The 20,492-nt window shown below is 40.5% G+C and overlaps 1 protein-coding gene across 2 annotated transcripts in view; it reads right to left on the bottom strand.

Annotated features, from left to right (window-relative positions):
• Nucleotides 1–858: 858 nt before the first annotated feature.
• The window catches only part of LOC134646626 (ankyrin repeat and BTB/POZ domain-containing protein 3-A), a 240,789-nt gene continuing 221,155 nt past the window's right edge, over nt 859–20,492 (bottom strand). For both annotated transcript variants that reach the window (XM_063500475.2, XM_063500476.2), the window contains 9 exons: nt 19,825–19,960; nt 15,276–15,508; nt 12,549–12,727; nt 12,163–12,268; nt 8,116–8,218; nt 7,933–8,014; nt 6,769–6,837; nt 6,551–6,664; nt 859–5,088 (listed from right to left, as the gene is read on the bottom strand). In XM_063500475.2, the coding sequence (XP_063356545.1) occupies nt 4,858–5,088; nt 6,551–6,664; nt 6,769–6,837; nt 7,933–8,014; nt 8,116–8,218; nt 12,163–12,268; nt 12,549–12,727; nt 15,276–15,508; nt 19,825–19,960 (1,253 nt within the window). In that variant the 3' untranslated portion in view covers nt 859–4,857. The remainder of the gene's footprint in view (nt 5,089–6,550; nt 6,665–6,768; nt 6,838–7,932; nt 8,015–8,115; nt 8,219–12,162; nt 12,269–12,548; nt 12,728–15,275; nt 15,509–19,824; nt 19,961–20,492) is intronic.

The raw sequence follows: 20,492 nt of genomic DNA, 5'->3' as shown, positions 1-20,492 counted from the left end.
CCATAAAATGTAAATTGCACACAGTTGTAAAAGTTTTTACAACTTCTAGAAGCCAAAGATTTGCACTTAAATCACACCTTGGTGGCATTAAAATCCTCTGTGATGGTGTGCAGGAGGCAAAACTACAAAAAAATGTTCTTTTGTCCAAATAAAATATGAGCAGCTGAAAGATGGGGAAATCTCAGCTTTTTCTTTGGGCATTTATAGCATTTCTCGTGAATAAACGCACCATCATGGAGAAAAACATTCCAGAGACGAAGCGAAATAAAATCAGAGACGTTTAATATGATTTAACCTGTGGTCTTTTATTAGCTGTCCACAAAAGCATGTCATGGAACGACAGAAACTGTAGCACGAGTGTAACATTCCTTTTTGTTGTTATACTCCACCACATCCCTGCTCCTCACACCATGTATAATTTATATTTCATATATATATATTTTGTACAATATACATGTTCTCATCAAAGGAAAAGAAAAAAAAATGCAAAAGTTCATCCCTCCCCCTCGGTTGGGTGTGAAATCTAGTGAATACCCCATGCACGTTTCCACTGCGTCTAGGAGAAGTGTCGTTTATTAGGAACAAGTACGCAGGCAAATAAATGCTCGGACAAATAAAGGGGAGGGTCTCGGTGGACGAAGCTGGTGTACAGAGCACATTCTCAACAACATTAAACAAGAAGAGCCATGCGAACCGACACTTACTCTACAGCTTGGACTCAGTTTGGAATCAAAAGCGCCAGTACAGGGGCAAGCTAAAGTTAGTCTTTTGCTAATGGCGTAACATTAAGACAGATTTAAAAAAGGATTTAGACTTTTTCTCTCTATTCTAATGTCAAAGCCATATACGTTTCTTTAAAAAAAAAAAATCACAATAAGACAAACTTAAGCTCACAGTTGAAATACTAATGCTTTTCGATTGAGAGAGAGAGAGGCTACAGTAACACTGGCACAGAAAGTGCTTGACATCATTGTGAACCTTTTCACCTCTGCGGAGACAAAAACGGCTTGCATCTTTTAAAGTTACGTTTCACATTTAAGAAGCGAGTGTGGTGAGTCGACATCGTGACTGTCAGCTTCCTCAAAGGGTTCACGGTAAAAATGAACACCACGGTGGCAAAAAAGTACATGAAGGGGCGTCACAAAAGAAACAGAAATAATATTCATATATATTCAACCTTCTGTTTCAGTCTCAGTCACTCATATATAATCGTCTTTCAGCTCATTATACTCCATCTCCTGTGGCATATTGCACATCATACCACTAAAAGTAATACAATTTAATGGAAATATTGCTTAATTTTTAAAACTTCAAAGTATCTTTTTCGATATATTTATATATCTCTATATATTCTTTTTCCCTTTTGTAAAACAAAATATCAGCGGAATGTAAAATAAAATATATCATGCCGTGTATGTAGGTAAGAAAATAAAGCTGTAGGATAACATCTGTACTTTCTTTTCTGTAGCTATTTACAGAACTTTGTGTCAATGTGTGTGTGCGTATATACCCAAATCTCTCTCTCTTAAAATGATTTGCAGGAACCAAAACAAATAATATAATTATTTTGGAGCGTGCTACAGTTTTTTAAATGATATCTTCCGATTACAGGAGGAACAACCACCACAGAGTATGAGGACACTTGAACGATGTTTGCATTGTTTAGCCAAAGTGAAGCATCTGGTTTCCTGTTTTTTGGTTTCTCGCTGGACTGGAAAACTTTGCACGTTTGCTGCACTGTTACATTCATGAAATACACTGTGTGGTGTGCGATTTCCTTAGAGGGAGAGAGGTACCGGTTACATCGGGTGGGTTAGATTAAAACGTTCTTTTGAGCAGCAGAGCTGACAGTTGTTTACATTTGGTCCTTTTAGAAGTGAGACGCGTTATTTGATGCAATCACAGGGATAAAAAGGTTGAATTATTGCACACTTTGAGCACTGAGTTTAAATTCCCACTTTTTTGGATGCGAATTAAGAAAATTCACTTTTACATAAAAGCCACCAGTCAACCAAGTCCTCCAACCCCCAAACCATCTTCTGACCTTTTGAACATTTTTTGGGTATTGATAAAAATTGGTAGATATGCGTAATTATTTTCCATTTAAACTGTCCTCAGATTTGGTTGAACTTCTGTTTTTAATCTGAAAATTTGACGCTTTCCCGAACCGAAGTTGACATTCATGCGAGAAAAAACGGCAGCGGCAATTTTTTTTAATGTTTTGATTAATCTCTAAGAAGAGAAAAATAATAAACAAATTTAATTTCGGAGTTACTGAGTTTGTTTAAAAAATATCAGAAAGGGAAAGTTTATTTTCCTCCTTACCTTAAATTTAGCTTTTAACCGCTTTCACCTGCACACTGCGCTCATTTTTCTTGGTAGTCATAGTTATCGTCTCCCTCAGAGGGTTTTCTTTTTCTTTTTTTTTTTTAATATACAGGCTTGTTTTTTTTTTTTTTTTAAATCTATCATGATGATTAAATTAAACTAAATTAAAACAATTTTTAGTATTTCAAAGATGTGTCATTTTCATTTGCTTTTTAAACTAATTTCCAGAAAGGAAGGAGAGGAAAATACAAAGCAGTTGGTGTCCATAATTATGAACACACATGGAAAGATATCCCACGTGCCTACTTGGAGGATGTGTGCATAGCGACTGCAGAAGTCCGAGTATCTTCCACAGGACTGCCCACACAAATTCTTGAGTGGGTGCTCTGATCATGAAATTTATGAGGTTTATGCTGCCATCCTTCTGGATCACTGCTGTAACTCTAAAAGTGCTTGTTTCATTTTTTAGTTTGAGGAACTTCACACATCAGATGCATCAGGTTGTTTTATGGAATCTACTATTTTAGTTTGGATTTACTAAATTTATTTGAAGCACTCACAGATTTACCCTCACCAGCCACTTTAGATACACCTTTCTAATATCGGGGTGAACACCTGCTTTCACAGATTCAACAAGGTGCTGTTGTTTACTCCAAATTCTGACCCTTCCACCTGAATGTTGCAGCAGAAATCGAGACTCAGACATTTAACGAGCAGTTGAACTGGATAAAGTGGCTGTGTAAGTCAAATAACACTTTACCCCATTTAGACTTGCAATTAAACCACGCAACATTTGGAGGTCTTATTTTACCAAGCTGCTTCATGGAGCAGCTCAGTCAAATAAACAGAACCCTGACCTGGGACGTGCCATGTTTTTTGACAAGTCCAACTAATTTCCATACTGATTACAAGCAGAGTGGAGATAACGAGGATGCATTTTTATACTGGTCGTAAATGTAAAATGTAAAGACCATTAAATCAGATATGCATTGAGAGAACGTGTCCAGATACAGATGGCTGGTATAAATAGGGTAATTGTGTCTCTAATAAACTCAGTGCTCTGTGCAGGATTCAGCCTCTCCTTCGAAGAATTCATGTGGGGGTGAAGCCTTAAACAAAGAGTGACTTTAACATGCATCTCATGGCCTACCCCGATGGCTTAGAATATTATCTGAAAGAGCTCAAGTAATTTGAGGCAAAACCTCTTCAACACCTCACTCAGCCTACTCAGTCTACACAGAAAGCACACCTAAAGCAAAAACAGAGTCATACGAACAGAGTAAACATGCAACTTTGCAAAAACAAGACGCACAGCAGGGAGCACATTCAATGAGACTGGTGTCAGCAGCCAAGCGAGTGTGTGTAGGGGAGGCGGGGATACTGTACATCAGCTTACAAAAAAAAAAAAAAACCAATAACAAAAAAAACAACACTATGACTTTCAGAATGTATTTACACGCTTACTTTAAGCATCTTTAAAGAGAAAGTCCCTGCCAATTGAACCCCCCCCTCTCCAAATCCCGCTTTTGATCAGTTTCGCAGTGGATACAAAGTTAACAAGCAGCGTTTTCCCCTTACTTCCCCCTGCGAAAGTGGTCCGTGAAGTAATATCTGCATAAAAAGCAACACCGGGGGTCAGCTCAGTTGTCAAGGTGTCATGCAAAAAAAAAATAGCAATAATAGTAACAATAATTTTTTTTTTTAAAAAAGAGTCGTCCGTGGGCGTTATCGCAAGTTAATTTCCCAGTTGGGCATCCATGTTTCAAGCATAAGTCAGCATAGATTTCACTGAGTGGGCCGTCTTTAGTCGAATGAGTGCCGGCCGCAGTGTCGGCCACGGTGGAAGTTCCTGTGATCAGTTTGGCCTCTGCACACAGTAGATATAACACAGTGAATCCAACATAGAAGAGACAGAATGAAATGTAAATAAGTGCCACCTAAAAGTCCGCCTGCTGGCTTTGCTACTAATCACTTTTATTGGTTGTATAGAAGGATTATATCTAGATTTTGGCATGTGTAATGGCATCCACTTCCATAAAGTATTATTGTTTGTAAACCACAGTCTCATTTCGCAGATGATAACGAAGCTGCATTTATTGAGTTAAAATTCTACTCTACCTTTTCGAGTGAAAAACAGTGTACAGTAGCCTATGTATTTCATGCACGTATCCTATATGAAATACAATAGAAATTTTTTAGATTCATGGTTAGAGCTAAATGATACTGTTGGGTCAAGGCAGTTCTGTTTTTTTGTAGGTTTTTATTACTCTTCAGGGTGTGAAGTGACCGATGGGAGCCACTAGGACAACAGAGTTCAAGGTCAGAAAGTCGCAACATGAACCCTCATTGAGCTGCAACAGGCAGAATTAAAGGGAATTCCTGACTTAAAAACATCCGACAGCTCCTCTTCATCAGCGGGGTGGGGGCCAGGTCGGGGGGGAAACGGGGAAGTAAAGCGGGACACTGGATGCTAAAAATGGCGTTACATGGATGCTGTGGTTGGATTGAAGGGCTCCGGTGAGGATGACGTCACACCACGGAGCCCTTGGAGGTGGAGAGGTGGATGGAGTGGATGCGTGCGGCCAGAGTCTTCTCCAGGTCGTGGAGGATGTCGGAGCAGATGCCGGGGCTGGACACGGGGCTCTCGGCGGGGGAAGGTTCGTACAGGAGCTGCTTGAAGCCATCGAGTTCGATCAGCAGCACCATGTTCTTCAGGAAGTAGCCCTCGATGAAAGCCGTCAGCTCTGTGGCACCAAGGAACTACAATGAAAATGAAAGATGAAAGGAATGTGTGACATTAGCAGCTTTCAAATTCTGATTATATATAATTTTGCTTAAAAATATTCCAGTCATATTCCGGCCCAAAATTGGTAATTGGTTTTTAAGAACAGTCATCATTATTATCCCAGTGTTTGAACCTTACAATAGCAGCTATTAATCTGTCAATCTAGCATTTTCTTTAAATATCTTTAATTAGTTTACTTTGAACAACTAACAGGATATTTTTATTCCAGTACTCAGGCGGGAAGATGGAAATAAAGGTGGAATTTTCAGCTCAAATTTCCCCACTTGGAAAGTTGTAGAAACCCCACAAACACCGACTTCACAAAACTGTAAAACCTGTACTCTGTACTACCACTTTTAGCTTCTGAGCTAAAAACAACACAGCTTCTAATTAGGTATTCACTTTAAAATAAAACTATTATCCCGTTTTTCCAAGTTAATTTGTCAATGTAGCTTTTCTGCAATGTAACTTAATAACAAATGTACAGCAAATGTTAACAAACTGAGCAACATTAGCACAATATAAGCACGACAAACCCTGAGACTGGAAAATAAAGCCAGTGTATATAAGGGCCATAAATTGCAGTTTCTTTAATGGCCATTTGAGGTTCCCTTCAAAAGTCAGTCAGCTGCCATTAACTCGCATGTTTTAATGCTGTTTATAGCAAATTTTACGTTTTACAAAAGTATACGTTATTAATGGTTTAATCACACTGTCCTCTAGGCTTCATCACAGAGTCCTAGAGATTAGCTGGAGACCGCCTGGCAACCTCTGATTGCTGAGGAAAAACATGTATTTCCTGTTCGGTTGGTCAGTGGTTGCTCAACAGATTAATTCTGTTACCTTCTTGTGATTGTGTTGATTACTAGCAGGTTACCTTGGTCCCCTGTTGTTTCCATGGATGATGCCAACATGTCTGCAAACAGTGGCAAACTACTTCTACTACTACCAAGTGGTAGTAAAGTCTGAAATGCTACGTCTCACTACTGCAATCAATACATTTAAAAATCACAACTTTTCCTTTGAAGACAAGTGGGTATGCTTTTCTGGTATGCATTGCACTTTCCACAGTTTCACTACTGCTCTGCAAGTAGTTGGCAAGTGTTTGCAGACAAGTCGGTGTCTTCCATGCACCAAAGCATTATTATTATTCCCTATTCTCAGTTGAGCCTAGCATGAATGCGGCTCAACTGAACGTCTTGATCGTGTCTGGTGTGTCAGCCCATGCATAAAGTTTTTGTTCCACTTTGTTCCATTTGTCATTTGAGTCACTGCTAATACAAAAATATGAGAGCAGCTTGAAAAATAGTCTGTGTGGTGGTTGTATTGCCAGTCTGCAATTGTTAATTAATGGCATGTTTGCACCTTATGTAAAAATTCATTACACAAACCCCTCCCAGTATGTAAATCAGCTGCTAGAGACCGTAAGCCTCCCACCTTAGCGTGTTTGTAGAGGTCCACACAGGTTTCGGTGGTGATGTTCTTGGAGCAGATGATCTCACAGTGTCTCTGAAGGGCCTCTAGTTGGAAGAATTTGGCTGCAGACAGGAGCTACAGGGAACAGTACAGCCACACAGAATGAGGCACAGGACTCGGGATTAGAGATGTTAATACTCATGCTGTCACTCCGCAGGCTTTGGTTAAGTCTTTCTTACCTCCATTACTTCAGTGTTGCGTATGTGCAGGGACTCGGTGCCTCCACAGTACAAATACTGCATCACCAACTGTAACAGAGAACAGTACAGGCTTCAGGTTATGAAGCTGATGAAGAGTACAAGAGGGACCCTTTTTTCTGTTGCTTTTTTGTGGCTCTTTTTTGGCTCCATTCTGTCACCTGGAAAATAATCCGGATTTGAATTACATATGTAAATTTAAGCATTTACATATTTTCGCTGCTATCAAATACCTTCCCTGCATCCAGTGATATTTACTCTCATGTTTTCTTTTTATCGTCATTTAAACAGGAACAAGCATTCAATCAGTAAAAATAAAGAGCAGACCAGAGATAAACAAGTCCCCAGCAGGACTGGAGAGAAATAGAAAGAGACAAGGGGAAAGAAATGGGAGGGGGAAGCTCTGGGGCCGCAGTTTAATTGTGTCTTCTGTAGCCTCATGGATACACCCAGTGGAAAGCTAAAAGATAAAGAACATCCAGAAAGCGAGCAGGAACAACATTTCCAACTTTTTAGCAGCCGCCAAGCCGGTTCAAGCTCACGTTTCTGGGCTCTGGGTTTACAGCTGATGCGAATCATTTAAAATCAGAAATGTGCAATACTGCTGACAGACTTCATTTAACCCTTTTCCAAAAAGGATTTAAGCCATTCCCACAGATGTGCACAAATTGGGTCAGCCTTAAGCTTCATACTGTAAAGTTGGAGTTATATACTTTCTGTGTTTGAGAATTAAATGGATTTCTTAATCTCGATTGTTTAACTATGTACCTAACACCATTCCTTCAGAATAAAACAATCAAACATGGAGCCTATTCTTGGGACTCATACGAGACGATGAGTGCTGTGGGTCTGGTTGAGAGTGGGAATAGGTTTTGTATGCACTGAAATCTTCCTTCTCTCACCCCAACTGGTTGCGGCAGACGGCCGCCCCCTCCCTGAGCCTGGTTCTGCTGGAGGTTTCATTTCCGTTAAGAGGTAGTTTTTCCTTCCCACTGTCGCCAGTGTGCTTTCTCATAGGGGGTCATATGATTGTTGGGTTTAGGTACATTCTACCTTACAATATAAAGCGACTTGAGGCAACTGTTGTTGTGATTTGGTGCTGTAAAAATAAAACGGAATTAAATTGAACTGAAATAAACGTCTTACATGGAAAATATTGTACTTGACATGGCTGATCTCAATGCAGGTGTTTTCTGCTGCTGGTCGGTTTTGCAGCAGCGACTTGAACCTAAAAACAACAACAACAAAAAACAGATAAATTCCACATTATTTTTCCCATCGGTGCTCTTTTGTTTTACAAAATAAAATAGGAGCAAAGTTTCAGGTTACCTGGGTGAAGCTGTAAACAGCAAAACTTTATGTGCATAAAATGGTTTCCCCTCCACCAGGAAGGTAACATCAGACATCTCCTTGTTGTTCAGGAAGTGGGGGTCTAAAAAAAAAAAATTAAAAAAAAAAGAGATTTATTCACATCTCCTAAACAATGCATGCAGAGCAGCAAACAGCAGAAGATTAAGCTAATGTGGCCATTAATTACCGCAAGGCTGATTCATCATGCGCCTATCAGTGCTGAATTATCAAATCGCATTAGCATTCCTAAACGGCAGGGGATTTGAATTTGATATCCGGTGTTTGCATCCTCGAGTGCATTTCATTCACTGCACACAAATCAAGTGATTTAAAGCACTTTATTTAAACCCTGATAGTAAATGATCAGCAGGTGGTGCTGCAGCGCCGTCACTGAATGTTTCTGTTCTTCCTCGTTTCTCTCAAAGAAATGTCTAAAATAAAGTTTGAGGTGTTAATGGACGATTTGGTTCATTACAGACAAGTGGACCCATTTTATCTGCATATAGAGAAAATACTGCACGTCGAAATAAAAAAAAAAAAAAAATCAGATTACTTTTAAAATGAAACTCACTTTACAGTTTTGGACAGAAGTTTACATGCACTCCTTATGGGCATGGACATCACGGTAATTCAGGGGTTTTAATTAGTTCTTTGAACTTAATATTTTCTTTTTCCAGGGTGGAATAATTGTACAGCATACATCTTTAATGACTTTAAATAAAAAACAAAAATGAAAACACATTTTAATAAGAGTGTACCATCAAGTCAGTCAGACTTGTGAGATATTGATCTGGTCCGGTACCTCGCAGAGGGGGTTGTTGATCACTTTCAGCTGCTTTGGGGTAAATCAAATTAGGAAGAGGAGCCCTAGAGGGGCAAAAACGAGACAACCCCCTGTCTGTTTTTTCACTAGTTTTTGGCTAGGGTCAGTGTCACTACTAGAAGCCTGAGGTGATACCTGGACCCTACAGAGGCTACAGAACTACTCCAGGATGTCACATCAATTCGTGCCATGGCCAAAAGGTTTGCTGTGTCTCCCAGCACAGTCTCAAGAGCATGGAGGAGATTCTAGGAGACATGCAGTTACTCTAGGAGAGGTCCTTAAACATCGACAAGACAACTATCTGCTCCTTTGTGCAAGGAGGAACAGGGTGACCTTCAGCACTGGTGTAAATGTCTCTGACGAAACAATCAGAAACAACTCTTGAGGGTAGCCTGATATTCCGGTGCTCACTGCCCAGCACCAGTGAGCCCAATTGGCATTTATAGTAGAATACCAGTCCACCACTGACACTGTAGCTTTTCACAGATGAAAGCAGGTTCACGCTGAGCACATGTGACAAACATGAAAGGGTTTGGAGAAGATGCAGAGAGCATTATGCTGTTTGTAACATCGTTCAGCATGACCGGTTTGGTGGTGGGTAGTGATGGTCTGGGGAGGCATATCCACTGTGGGACACACAGACCTCTTCAGGCCCGGCAACGGCACCCTGAGTGCCATCAGGTATCAGGATGAAATCCTTGGACTCCCTTTCAGACTCTATGCTGGTGCACGGCAATGCCCGGCCTCGTGTAGCAATAGTATGCAGGCAGTTCCTGGATAATGAAGGAACTCATACGATTGATTGGCCCCCACATCTGCCTGACCTAACAATAGATCACCTCTGAGACATTATGTTTCATCCATCTCACGCTGGCAAGTTGCACCTCAGACTATCCAGGAGCTCCGTAATGCCGCAGGACACCATCCATTAATGTATTATTTAAGCCTGCCTAATGTTGCTTCACATCCTCAAGCCGCCATCTTCTCCTTTTTTTCTGACATATTCACTGTCACATTTTGTTTGTTATCACTGGTGTTCGATGTATGTTTTATGTGTCTGCTCTCCCAATATTTTGCTGTGAACGCACACAGAAAGGCGGCGACGTCCCAGAACAGAGCCAAGCCACTAAATATGAATTACTGTGATTCAAAACGATCCCTATTTGACCACAGTAGTTCAATGAGTTCGTGCCAAAAAATTAAATGCAACTTGGATTAAAACTAAGTAATTACATTTAGGTCCATAATTTGTTGGGCAGTGACACAATCTTTCGTAATTTTGCCTCTGTACTCCACCACAGTGGGGTTTAACATCAAATAATCAAGATGCGATTGAAGCGCACACTCAGTTTTAATTCAAAGGATTTAACAAAAAGTGTTGCATTAACTGTTTAGGATCCACTGCCACAGTTATACACAGTCTTTGTTTGTGGGTCTCTCTGCATTCAGTGTTTACATCACTAACTGGAAAGTATGATATAATGGACTGAGATCAGGTGACTGACTTAGCTATTGAAGAATTTATAATTTCTTTACCTTGAGAAACTGATATAAATTCATTTTCGGTAAACAGCAGTTTGCACCTTGTATTTCCATTCACTGAGGTGGTGCATTGAGGTGAGGCCTAAGTGTCCAATTAATCTAGTAAAAATGGCTGTAATCCTGATCTTCACTCACATCTCGATTGTTCGATTTTACACTTTTTTGACATACAAAAGCAAAATAACTAAAATTGTATCTTTGCACAACAAAATTATGGACTTTACTGTAATTTTACTTTGAACAAATATTAACAATCAGCTGCAGTAGTGACAGGTAATGACTCAAGCACCACAAGTAGGACTGAATACCACACACGCAATTCACTTTCACTTTGTCTCTGCAGCCAGACACAAAAACCTTTTTAAGAAGAGCAAACATTAAAGACCTTTGCATGTGAAATTTAAGGTTTTATTTAATCTCCCAAAGCTTCCTTTGAGGAAACTAAGGCTACGTTCACAATGCAGGCGAAAGCGCATCAAATCCGACTTTTTTGACCCTATGCGACCCATATCCGATCATGGTATGACAGTGTGAACGGCACAAATCCGATATTTTCAAATCCGACCCAGGTCACTTTCGTATGTGGTACTGAATCCGATACATATCTGATGTTTTAGAAAGCGACTGCTGTTTGAATGGTCATGTCGCATTAAATCCGTCTTTTACGTCACTGAGACAAGACAGACGCCAATTATCAGTGCCGGAGAAGACATCGTGAACGCTTCCTGGCCATCCAGTGTAGATGTTAGTGAAACTGTTGGGAAGACAACTTTGGAGAAACGTGAACATTTTATTTGTACTGTATAATCTGCAGATTCTGACAGAAATCTGCAACTATCCTTTGAAGCACCGCTCCTCTCTAAAACAGCAATAAGGATAATTATTAGGCCATAAGTAAATAACAAAATAACTTTATAACTTCAAGCAAAATTGGAAAACGTAAAGCCCGAAAAAAGTCTTTATATTAACGGCCATCAGTCAAACAATACTGTTTGGTCTGGGTCTAAACAGAGCGCGTTGTGTGTGACGTCTTCTTTTGCGCATGCGGGCCGCTTTGAGGGTTCACACTAGAGCGCGTTTGCTGTCACATTTTATTTGTAGTGTGAACGAGCAGACAAAAAAAATCTGATTTGATCAAAAAATCGGAATTGAGCATTAAGACCTGTGTGAACGTAGCCTAAGAAACCTTCAAACATATTGAACACATTTCTACTACTAGACAATGTTCATACAGCTCCTTAGAACACAACTAAAAGAATTATCTAGATGGATTTTCCCAAAAATTGTGTTTTTCCAACAAATAGACAAAAAAAATCCAAATTATATTTGTGAAAATATTTTGAAAACGTCAAGATCTTGTCTCATTATGAGTTAATCTGATACTTCTTTGTCTACATGTGGCTTCTTCTGAAGCACAGAAGGATGCACTGTAAATAGGATTAAAGCTTGAATCCATTTGTAAACCTTCATTTAATCACCTGCTGCAAATGTCAAAGGAACCTACAGATGTAAAGAGGAGAAAAAGAGCGCTCTCTGAGCTTGAGATAACTCCTCGCTCTAAACCCCCCCCCAAACAAACAACAAAAAATAGAGAGAATCTTCACCGCAGTCACGTCCTCATCACACAGCAAATTTTAAGCATTAATAACTCGCTCTCTTACCTAAGCGCGAGGTCTGCTTCTTCTTGATCTCCGTCAGCTTAGGGATGGGGAAGGGCCCGTAACACTGCGTAAAAATGACTGACAGCTGCTGACTTATCACCTCATTCTGCAGACAGACACAAACACCAGTGAGGACAGAAACTTTACACATATTAGAGTTTTGTGGCCTTGTTTTTTTTCATGAGCTATCCGGGACAAAAAATTATGCAAATGTATGATAATATGGTTTGAAGTGCACTAAATTTATGCAAATATGAGTGTTATTAATGTCGGCCCAGCACACGGGCACAGGGCGGTTTGTATTCCCAGAAAGCGTGTCTTACTTTGTCTGATGTTCCTCTAATAAGCGTTTTGTTTACGTGGACATGAAAGAAAGCTCCAGTGACCTTGCTGGATCGGAGGATCTGGAACATGAGTGGCAGGCCGTGCGTGATCAGCTCCTCAGTGTACTCCTCCTCCTGGATGCAGCAGAAGTCTTTGAGCAGGCCCTGGATTAGTGGTCGGCGGTGCTGGATGAAGCAGGTACGCAGGGACTCGAGCCAGGTGTGCAGCGTCCAGGGAACACCTGGGAACACCAGCACACGGAGCGTGAATACACACAACATCCGAGAGTGGTTTCAAGGGCAACAGAACCGACCATGTTTCCATCACGTGATGGTGTTGTGGGAGGTGGAGAACGATGGCATGGTGGGTGTTTGGAATAAGGGTTCCAGTGAGAATAGAAAAGCAGCACCTGAATGTAATTAAAGAATGTTCTGTTAAATGTGTTGGACGTGAATGAAGTTTAACTGACGAGATGAGTGGAAAATTTATCATCCAGGTATTTTCATACTTGTATGTTTTATGGCTTTGAAAATGGCTCATTTTTAAAAAGATTTTTTAAAAACTTAAAATATTGAAAATATTGAAACAAAGTCAACAGGGAAATGGTGGGACTGAAAAGCCCAGTCTGGAGGTGGCAGTTTTATATTTCTGGCAGAGGTGTGGTCCCTTGCTCAGGGGCAGGGGAAGGGTGGTGCAGTGAGCTCAAGGGACAGTGCCAAGGAGGTTGCTGGGACAGGTGTGCGGCATTAACTAACGAGGTCTCTCCCTTAATTACATATATATATATAGTGAAGCCGGAGCCTGGAGGAGGGGTGTGTGCTGTACACCAGCTGAAAAGCTACCGGATGTAGGTGCCAAACCTAACAGAACTGCCAGCAGTGTGTTCTCCTAATAAAAAACTGACAAATAAACACGGACAGTGTGTCAAGTCGTCCTTCTTTTCTACAATATTGTTCAGCAAAAGTTGTATATTAAAACATAGCTTCTCCGGCAAGTTCAGTTTATTTTCTTTGACCTGATTTAACCCCTCAAATACAGTCACGTCCATAAGATCCTGGACAATGAAGACATTTAAGTAATTCTGCCTCTGTACACAGAGCATGTCAAAGGAGGATACAGAGCTCAAGACTTCAGGCAATCATTAACGCCTAGGGAGTTTCATCCAGTTATTAAAAGCAATCCTTTTATTTCAGATTTATGCAAGTTACGCTCCACTTTTGAGCCTCTGAAAATGGGGGACTGTGTGTAAAAAAAAGCTGTCAGTGTGACATCGTAGGGCGTTGTATTGAAAAAATAAATGTGTACAGCATGCCCTTTTATACGATATTACTCAATATGGTTTTCTGAAATTATTTTCAAGGTTAACTTCAACCTTGGCAATAAAGGTCAAGGTCAAATGCTTAGCCAGCCGGGTACTACATTATATTGTTGGGAAGTTTTAAAACGATCCATAAAAAAATTGTTTGTTATGTAAAGATTTTACTGATCTTCACATTTAGCGTGACCTTGACCCAATTTTCACCTAAATTAAATCAGCTGGAGCTGATATTGTTATTCACCGTCACACAAAATTTGAGCACGATATCTTGAAAACTTGACGTTGGACTGCTAACAAACAGACAAACAGACAAACAAACAAAACTGATCACATAAAAAAACAAGATCACAATGGGAAGGGTTGAAGTTTGCACTTTTGTTTTTCTTTACAGGGGACAAATTTAAAAAAGGGAGAACGAATTTTTTTTTTTTTTTTTTTTAACCACAGACCTTGTGATCACCACTGGATCACAAACTAAAATTTTAACTATCAACACAGCGCTCACCACGCAACCACGCTTTAATGAAATATAAACGATATGAGAAAATACTCTGGACGTTTGCATCCAGAGTTGGGCTTCTGTTTGATCTCTACGCAATGGCCAAAACAGCAGCTCGTGTCCATCTTTTATGTACAGTTTATAATTTTGATGTCAATTTCTCAGTTTTCCACATTTTAATATTTTTTAAAAAGAGTATCCCGGCTAAATAATCCAGCCACAGAAAATGATCTTAATCGTTACTATATTCTGCAAATTTTAAACCAATGTGGATAAGAAATTTTTAAAAGCTCATCACTCACAGATTAGCTTAAATCCTGGAAACATTGTACCCACAGTTGTAGAAGCTGTGTACCAACACCCCTAAAGCTCACTAATTAGCAGCTTATATCTCATGTGTAGTTTAACACTTTGGTTTTTGAACTGGTTTAACAAATGGGATATAAGGTGCTAATTGGTGACTTTTAGATGGTGCTGGTAAGTGGGCATGTTTTTACATTTGGACAGCTTACTGCTTGCATCTGAAAATTCTTAAATCTATCCTTAAAAACCAACAATTGCAAAGTATCACCTGATAACCCGACAGTACAGAACAGCTACTAAATTGACTGTGAGGTTGTTTTGCTGACTAAAATCAATGAATCCTCATCAAAACCTAATCAGCAGACCACATAAGGTCTTGTGCTCAATGAGCTGGGGTGCAAGCTGATGATTGCCACATTTACAAAATGAGCACTGCCCGAGGACACAGTTTCGTCATCGTGCTCACACCTTCGACCGAGTTATTATCACCTCGGATATAAAAAGTCCTACTTGTGCGAGCGTTTCATGGTTGGATGAGTAGTTGTGATTTCTGAGGATGCGGGCACAGGACAGGACAGGACAGGACAGCACGAGCACATCTTCATGACAGCTGGAGGCAGCGGAGAACGATGCATTTGTGCCAGTGAAGCATGCATTAGTAAATCTGACCTAAGCTGCGGATGTCTATGGTGATGTCCACATGGCCGTGCTCTGCGCTATGGTACATGGCCTCTCTCAGGGCCCTCAGTCTGGCCTTTCCTGTTCGCAGGGTCCCTCCACCGTTGGCCTGGGGAGCCAACCTCTTCTCCCCTGGATCTGAACCCTCAGCTAGAATCTCCTCCAGGGACAGCACATCCCCCTTTTCTTTCTCTGAATGGGACAGGAGCTTTCGAAAAACATTCCTAGATGAGAGAAGAGAGATGAGACAAAATGACAGGGTCAGGGTGAGAGGTAAACATCTGGCCTGGGGTCGAATAGTATGAAGGAAAGCTGTGAAGTAAATGGTTCCAAGTTAGACACCCACAAGCTGCATTAAATCCACATTAAGCCCATTTGGTTTTGTAGCTCTCACTGGTGCTCACTCTTAATTGATTACAAATGTCCCATTGTACTCTGAACCTGCATCGCCAGCGTGTAGGAGTGATAATATATGACTCTTACAGGGATCAGGCTGAAAAGAAAAACTGTTCCAAATCTCCAAATTTATTGTACTCCATCAACATTGCATTGGATCTGAGCAACACAACGGCACAGCAGTAACAGACGCCCTTCTTTGAGAAGAATGGACTCCAATATGTAACATAAACAGCGTGATCGCGGCCTGATAATGCATCACTGCACCATCTGCTTCAGCGAGGAGGGCCTCGTTTGGAGTCCAAGTGCAGCGAATCATCATGTCCTGTTAGGGGAGGCTGTTTGATCATAAAATGTTGTTTTATTGGTACTAACATGCTGCTGGTTTTCTCGGGGTTGAGCAGAATTACAATGCATGCATGCATAAACCCAAACACTGCATATTCTCAGCTGCAGTAACCACCTCAATCCTTCTGGTTTCAGGCTTTTCACACAGTCTTAAACCTGCAGAGATTTGCTTCCACTCAGCAACAAGAGCATCACTGATGCAGATAAGATGTGGCTCACTGCCACCCAGAGGTGTTGGGTGGGACTGAGGTCAGGGCTCTGTGCAGACAAGTTCTTTAACAGAAACTTTCTGGACAGAACTGTGCACGGGAGCTTTGTATGCCACGATTGTTTAAAAAATAAAAAAATAAATAAAAAAATGAATGTGTGCTTGCTTATGGGTCATACTTTAACTTTTAACTTAAGGCTTTTTTTATGTATCTGTCCCAAATGATAGATCCTGGCCCACTTCTTCACACCACATTTTTGTGGGTTCAAACATGGCCTCAGATTTTAAAGTGCAAAAAAAAAACCCCCACCAAAATACCCCAAAACAAAAACATGCAAGTGAGTTGACAAACCGTTTTTCATGTGAAGCTAAAATTTCACACCAATCTTTATATATTTCCACACTTTTTAGTGAAGTTGAAAGTACACAATGATTTGGGAGCCAATGATATGATGACCAGAGACAGAAATACCCATGAAATTTGTCAACTTTTAACATGAGAAATACTAGTTGCAAAAGCAAAGTAGACCGGTATGAATACCAGTACCTCTGGTCTTCTTAGATCTTCACTAAGTTCCTTGGACTTTCCTGTTGTTCTGAGAGTTGGTCAATCCAGCAAGTGCTGTCAAACAAATCCTTTAAGCTGGAAAACAAGCTTAATGCTAGCTTGCTTTATCCAATGAAAAACCAGTTCTAATGTATGTTGGGGGTTGTTGTCCTGCTGGAACACCCAGACCTGTCCAAGTTTCAAACGTCTAGCTGTTGATTTTAGGTGAAGGTGAAGAATTTGGAGAGTAATTCCATCCACTTTGTGTAATGGAGCAGTACCACTGGCAGCAAACTAACCCCAGAGCATGATGCTACCACCAGCGTGCTTTAAAGCTGGTAGTTTTAGGTTTGAAAGACTCACCTTTACTCTTCCAAACATTGCTCCTGTCATTGTGGCCAAAAAGCTCAATCTTTGTCTCGTCTGACCATAAAACCTTTCTCCAGAAGACATATGGCTTGTCCAGGTGGGCAGTGGCAAGTTCCAGTTGAGCTTGAAGGTGTCCATTCTGAAGCAGGGGTTTATTTCGTGGTCATCAGCCTCTCAGTCCATGGAGATGTGAAACTCACTTCACTGTGGACAGTGATGCTGATGTTCCAGCAGGTTGCCAGTTGATGGCAGGCTTGAGCCTTGATGGTTCCTGAACATCCTAATCAGTTACCTATCATCTAGGGGTGACAGTTTGGGTCTTCTTCCAGAATTGGTGGTGACACATCCATATAACAATTGCTTGGACTGATGATCTTGGAATCTGCAGTTATTTACAAATGACTCCAAGAGACCTTCACAACTTAAATCTACAATCCTCCTTCTTAGATCTTCATTGAGTTCCTTGGACAATGAGCGCTGTCAAACAAATTCGTTTCATGCTGGCAAAGAGAAACTGCCAGTAGTCAATCATAATCACTAACAAGAAGTTAATAGGGCTTGGCTTTGTCAAGTAAAACAAAACAAAACTGCAGAACCTTCATTTCCACTTATTAAAATATTTAGGTAACTGTATGTATACACTTTAATCCGTATGCATATCTTTATACTCTGTGTGGATCAAAGAAAATCCACAGTAAATGCACCCAACTCTTGAATTTTTGAAGTCATTAAAGATGTTTACTTTACAATCATTCAACCCTGGGAAAAGAAAAGTTCAAAGAAGTAATTAAATCCCCAAAATACCATGAAATTCATGCCCATGAGGAGGGGATACAAACCTCTGCCCACAACTGTATTGTCTCTGAAATCCTACCTCCACCATACTGCTTCCACCCTCACTAGAAACAAATATCTTGATATTTTGATATTTTGATGAGTAGATAGCTGGCAAGTTTAATGGATGCAAAGGCACACAGAGGCTTAGTAAAAGCCCAGAATCCAAATAATTAGTCAGAAGATAGGCAGAAAGAAAAAAATACAGCAGTGAAACACACGAACCACATGGGGAGCAGGCAAAAGGCAAAGTCCATTAAACATATAGATTAAAGACAGCAAGGAGTCCAAGGCAATAAAAATACACAGGGAGGGAAAACTAGAAACAAGAAACCAGACTTGAAAGTGCCGAACCACTTGGCAGTGAGAACAAGACCATCTGGCAAAGAACAAAGGGAAGATGGAGTCTAAACACGTACACTGGAGTGGGTGGTTAACGGACACAGGAGGGCAATTGGTGGATAGGGAACAGGTGTGGAAGACAAGGCAGGTGAAATTAAACTAGGTGGGGCGGACAGGTAACAAGGATGGAAAAAAAAATCCCCAAAGAGAGGAAGTAAAACTGACTGGAAAACACAAGAACTAGTGATTAAGGAAGGAAGTGCCTTAACTCAAAACATAACCATCCAGTCGATACGACATTCAGGAAACATTATTATTATCAAACCATTTTTTTTATTAGATTCAGTTTATTTCTAAAAATAAATACATTTTTAAAAGTACAAAACCAAGATACGTCAATGTGCCAGATGGTTTAAAAAATGTTTTAAATCTGAAAGATACTCAAGACCTACACCCTTATGTAAAAAAACTAAGCTACAAACTAAACTTTCTACAGGCCCGCCTCAATTTTCACACCTATGGATATGTGCACATAACAATAAAAACGAACACTAGTAATATCCAGATGACCAGAGTGAGAACCGAACAAAACAGAAAAGCCAAATGACTCATTTAGCGAGCAAGTTCTTCCTCATATTCCTCATATACACAGTTTCTTTGTTTTTATACTCTAATCAGTCAGAAAAAAGGAATATTTTGTCTTCCTTTCCAAAGATATGAATACTATCTCTATAGCTACACGCCCAGGACCCAGTTTATGTTTTTTAAAATGCGTCAAGTTTACAAGTTTAGACCCAAGATGCTTTGTAATATAATCCACCAAACCACTTACGGAGGCTGTCTTGGACATATTTGTAGCGTACACTCACATCTTCCTGTGCTCTTTTGCATGACTGTTTATGCTCTACATACATTCTCAAAGCCTTGTTTAATAACTCTGGCAACTGATAGACAAAATACCACAGGTACCTGTGTGCTGGGGTCTTGGAACCTCCACTGTTAGAAACTAGCTGCATTAATCCTTTTATTATTTGCTTCCTGATGCTTGTATATAAACTTTATACGATGTTAAATGAGAACTTCTAGTGTCTCACAGCCCTAATGCAGCTTTAACCTGCTCACATCACACTGCAGCATGACCATCACACTATAATTGATTGTCCTAATAATGCTGCATTGTGTTGTTGGCTTTCCACTCCACTCCATTTCCTGACAGCCCTCGCTGCTCTGAATGTTAATGGGCTCTGTCTTACTCAGCTGCAGGAAAATTATGTCAAACCGAAGCCACGAGAGCGGCCGAATAGACTGCGGCGCTTATCGCTGCCTGCTGTCCGACAGGGAAACTGAGATATCTGCCTCTCGTGTGCTGCAGGATTTTGTGAGAGGCAGATGGACCGGGGCAGAGTGTGTAAATGGATCAATACTGTGGTAATGGATACGTCTTGGCTGGCTGGAACTTGAGAGTGCATGTGTGTGTGTGCGATTGTCTGTATCACCTGTGGCCATGTGCTGCTGCCAGGCTGAATGAGTTCATGTCTCCCAGCGGGGTGGAGGAGATGCCGTTTCGACACATGGTTCCAATCATGGGGTCAGCCCCTCTTTCCAAAAGCAAACTCACCAGCTCGAAGTTACCTAACGAGGATGACAGAGGGAAGAGATTAAAAAAGGGAGGACACACCCACCCGCATTTGAAAGGTACAGCTTTAGTCCTATGCATATATTAGAGGGCAAGAGTTACTATTTGCTCTGAGGACACGAGCAGCAAATAAAAAATGTAGGTAACGTTTGCTAATCAAAGCAGAAATTCAGCCACTATCCTCTTCAAATTTTTACTTTACTTTCCCCCCTAAGTCTCCGTCTGTCCCATTGCACTTGTCTGTGATGTGACCACCTTAAATCCCTTAAACTATGTATTTGCTCATAGGCATGGTCAGTTTTACGGGTTACTAACAAAAGTTGTGCACAGTCACTGTGCTCTCTTTATAAATATAAACAGTATTTTTTTCTCTTTACTCACTGGTGCAATGCCTTAGTAAATTTGGCTCTATATGGAAAAAAGTACTGGGAGTTGCTGTGATTCCTATCTATGTTTCTGAAATATATATTATCAATATTGTGTTGTGTCTAAATCCAGTTTTGTTAAAAAGTTGTCTATGTATCAGAA

The sequence above is a fragment of the Pelmatolapia mariae genome, linkage group LG17, assembly GCF_036321145.2.
Source record: "Pelmatolapia mariae isolate MD_Pm_ZW linkage group LG17, Pm_UMD_F_2, whole genome shotgun sequence".
Taxonomy (NCBI): Eukaryota; Metazoa; Chordata; class Actinopteri; order Cichliformes; family Cichlidae; genus Pelmatolapia; species Pelmatolapia mariae.
The sequence above is the reverse complement of the archived record's forward strand: the minus strand, read 5'-3'. Positions and strand labels throughout refer to the sequence as shown.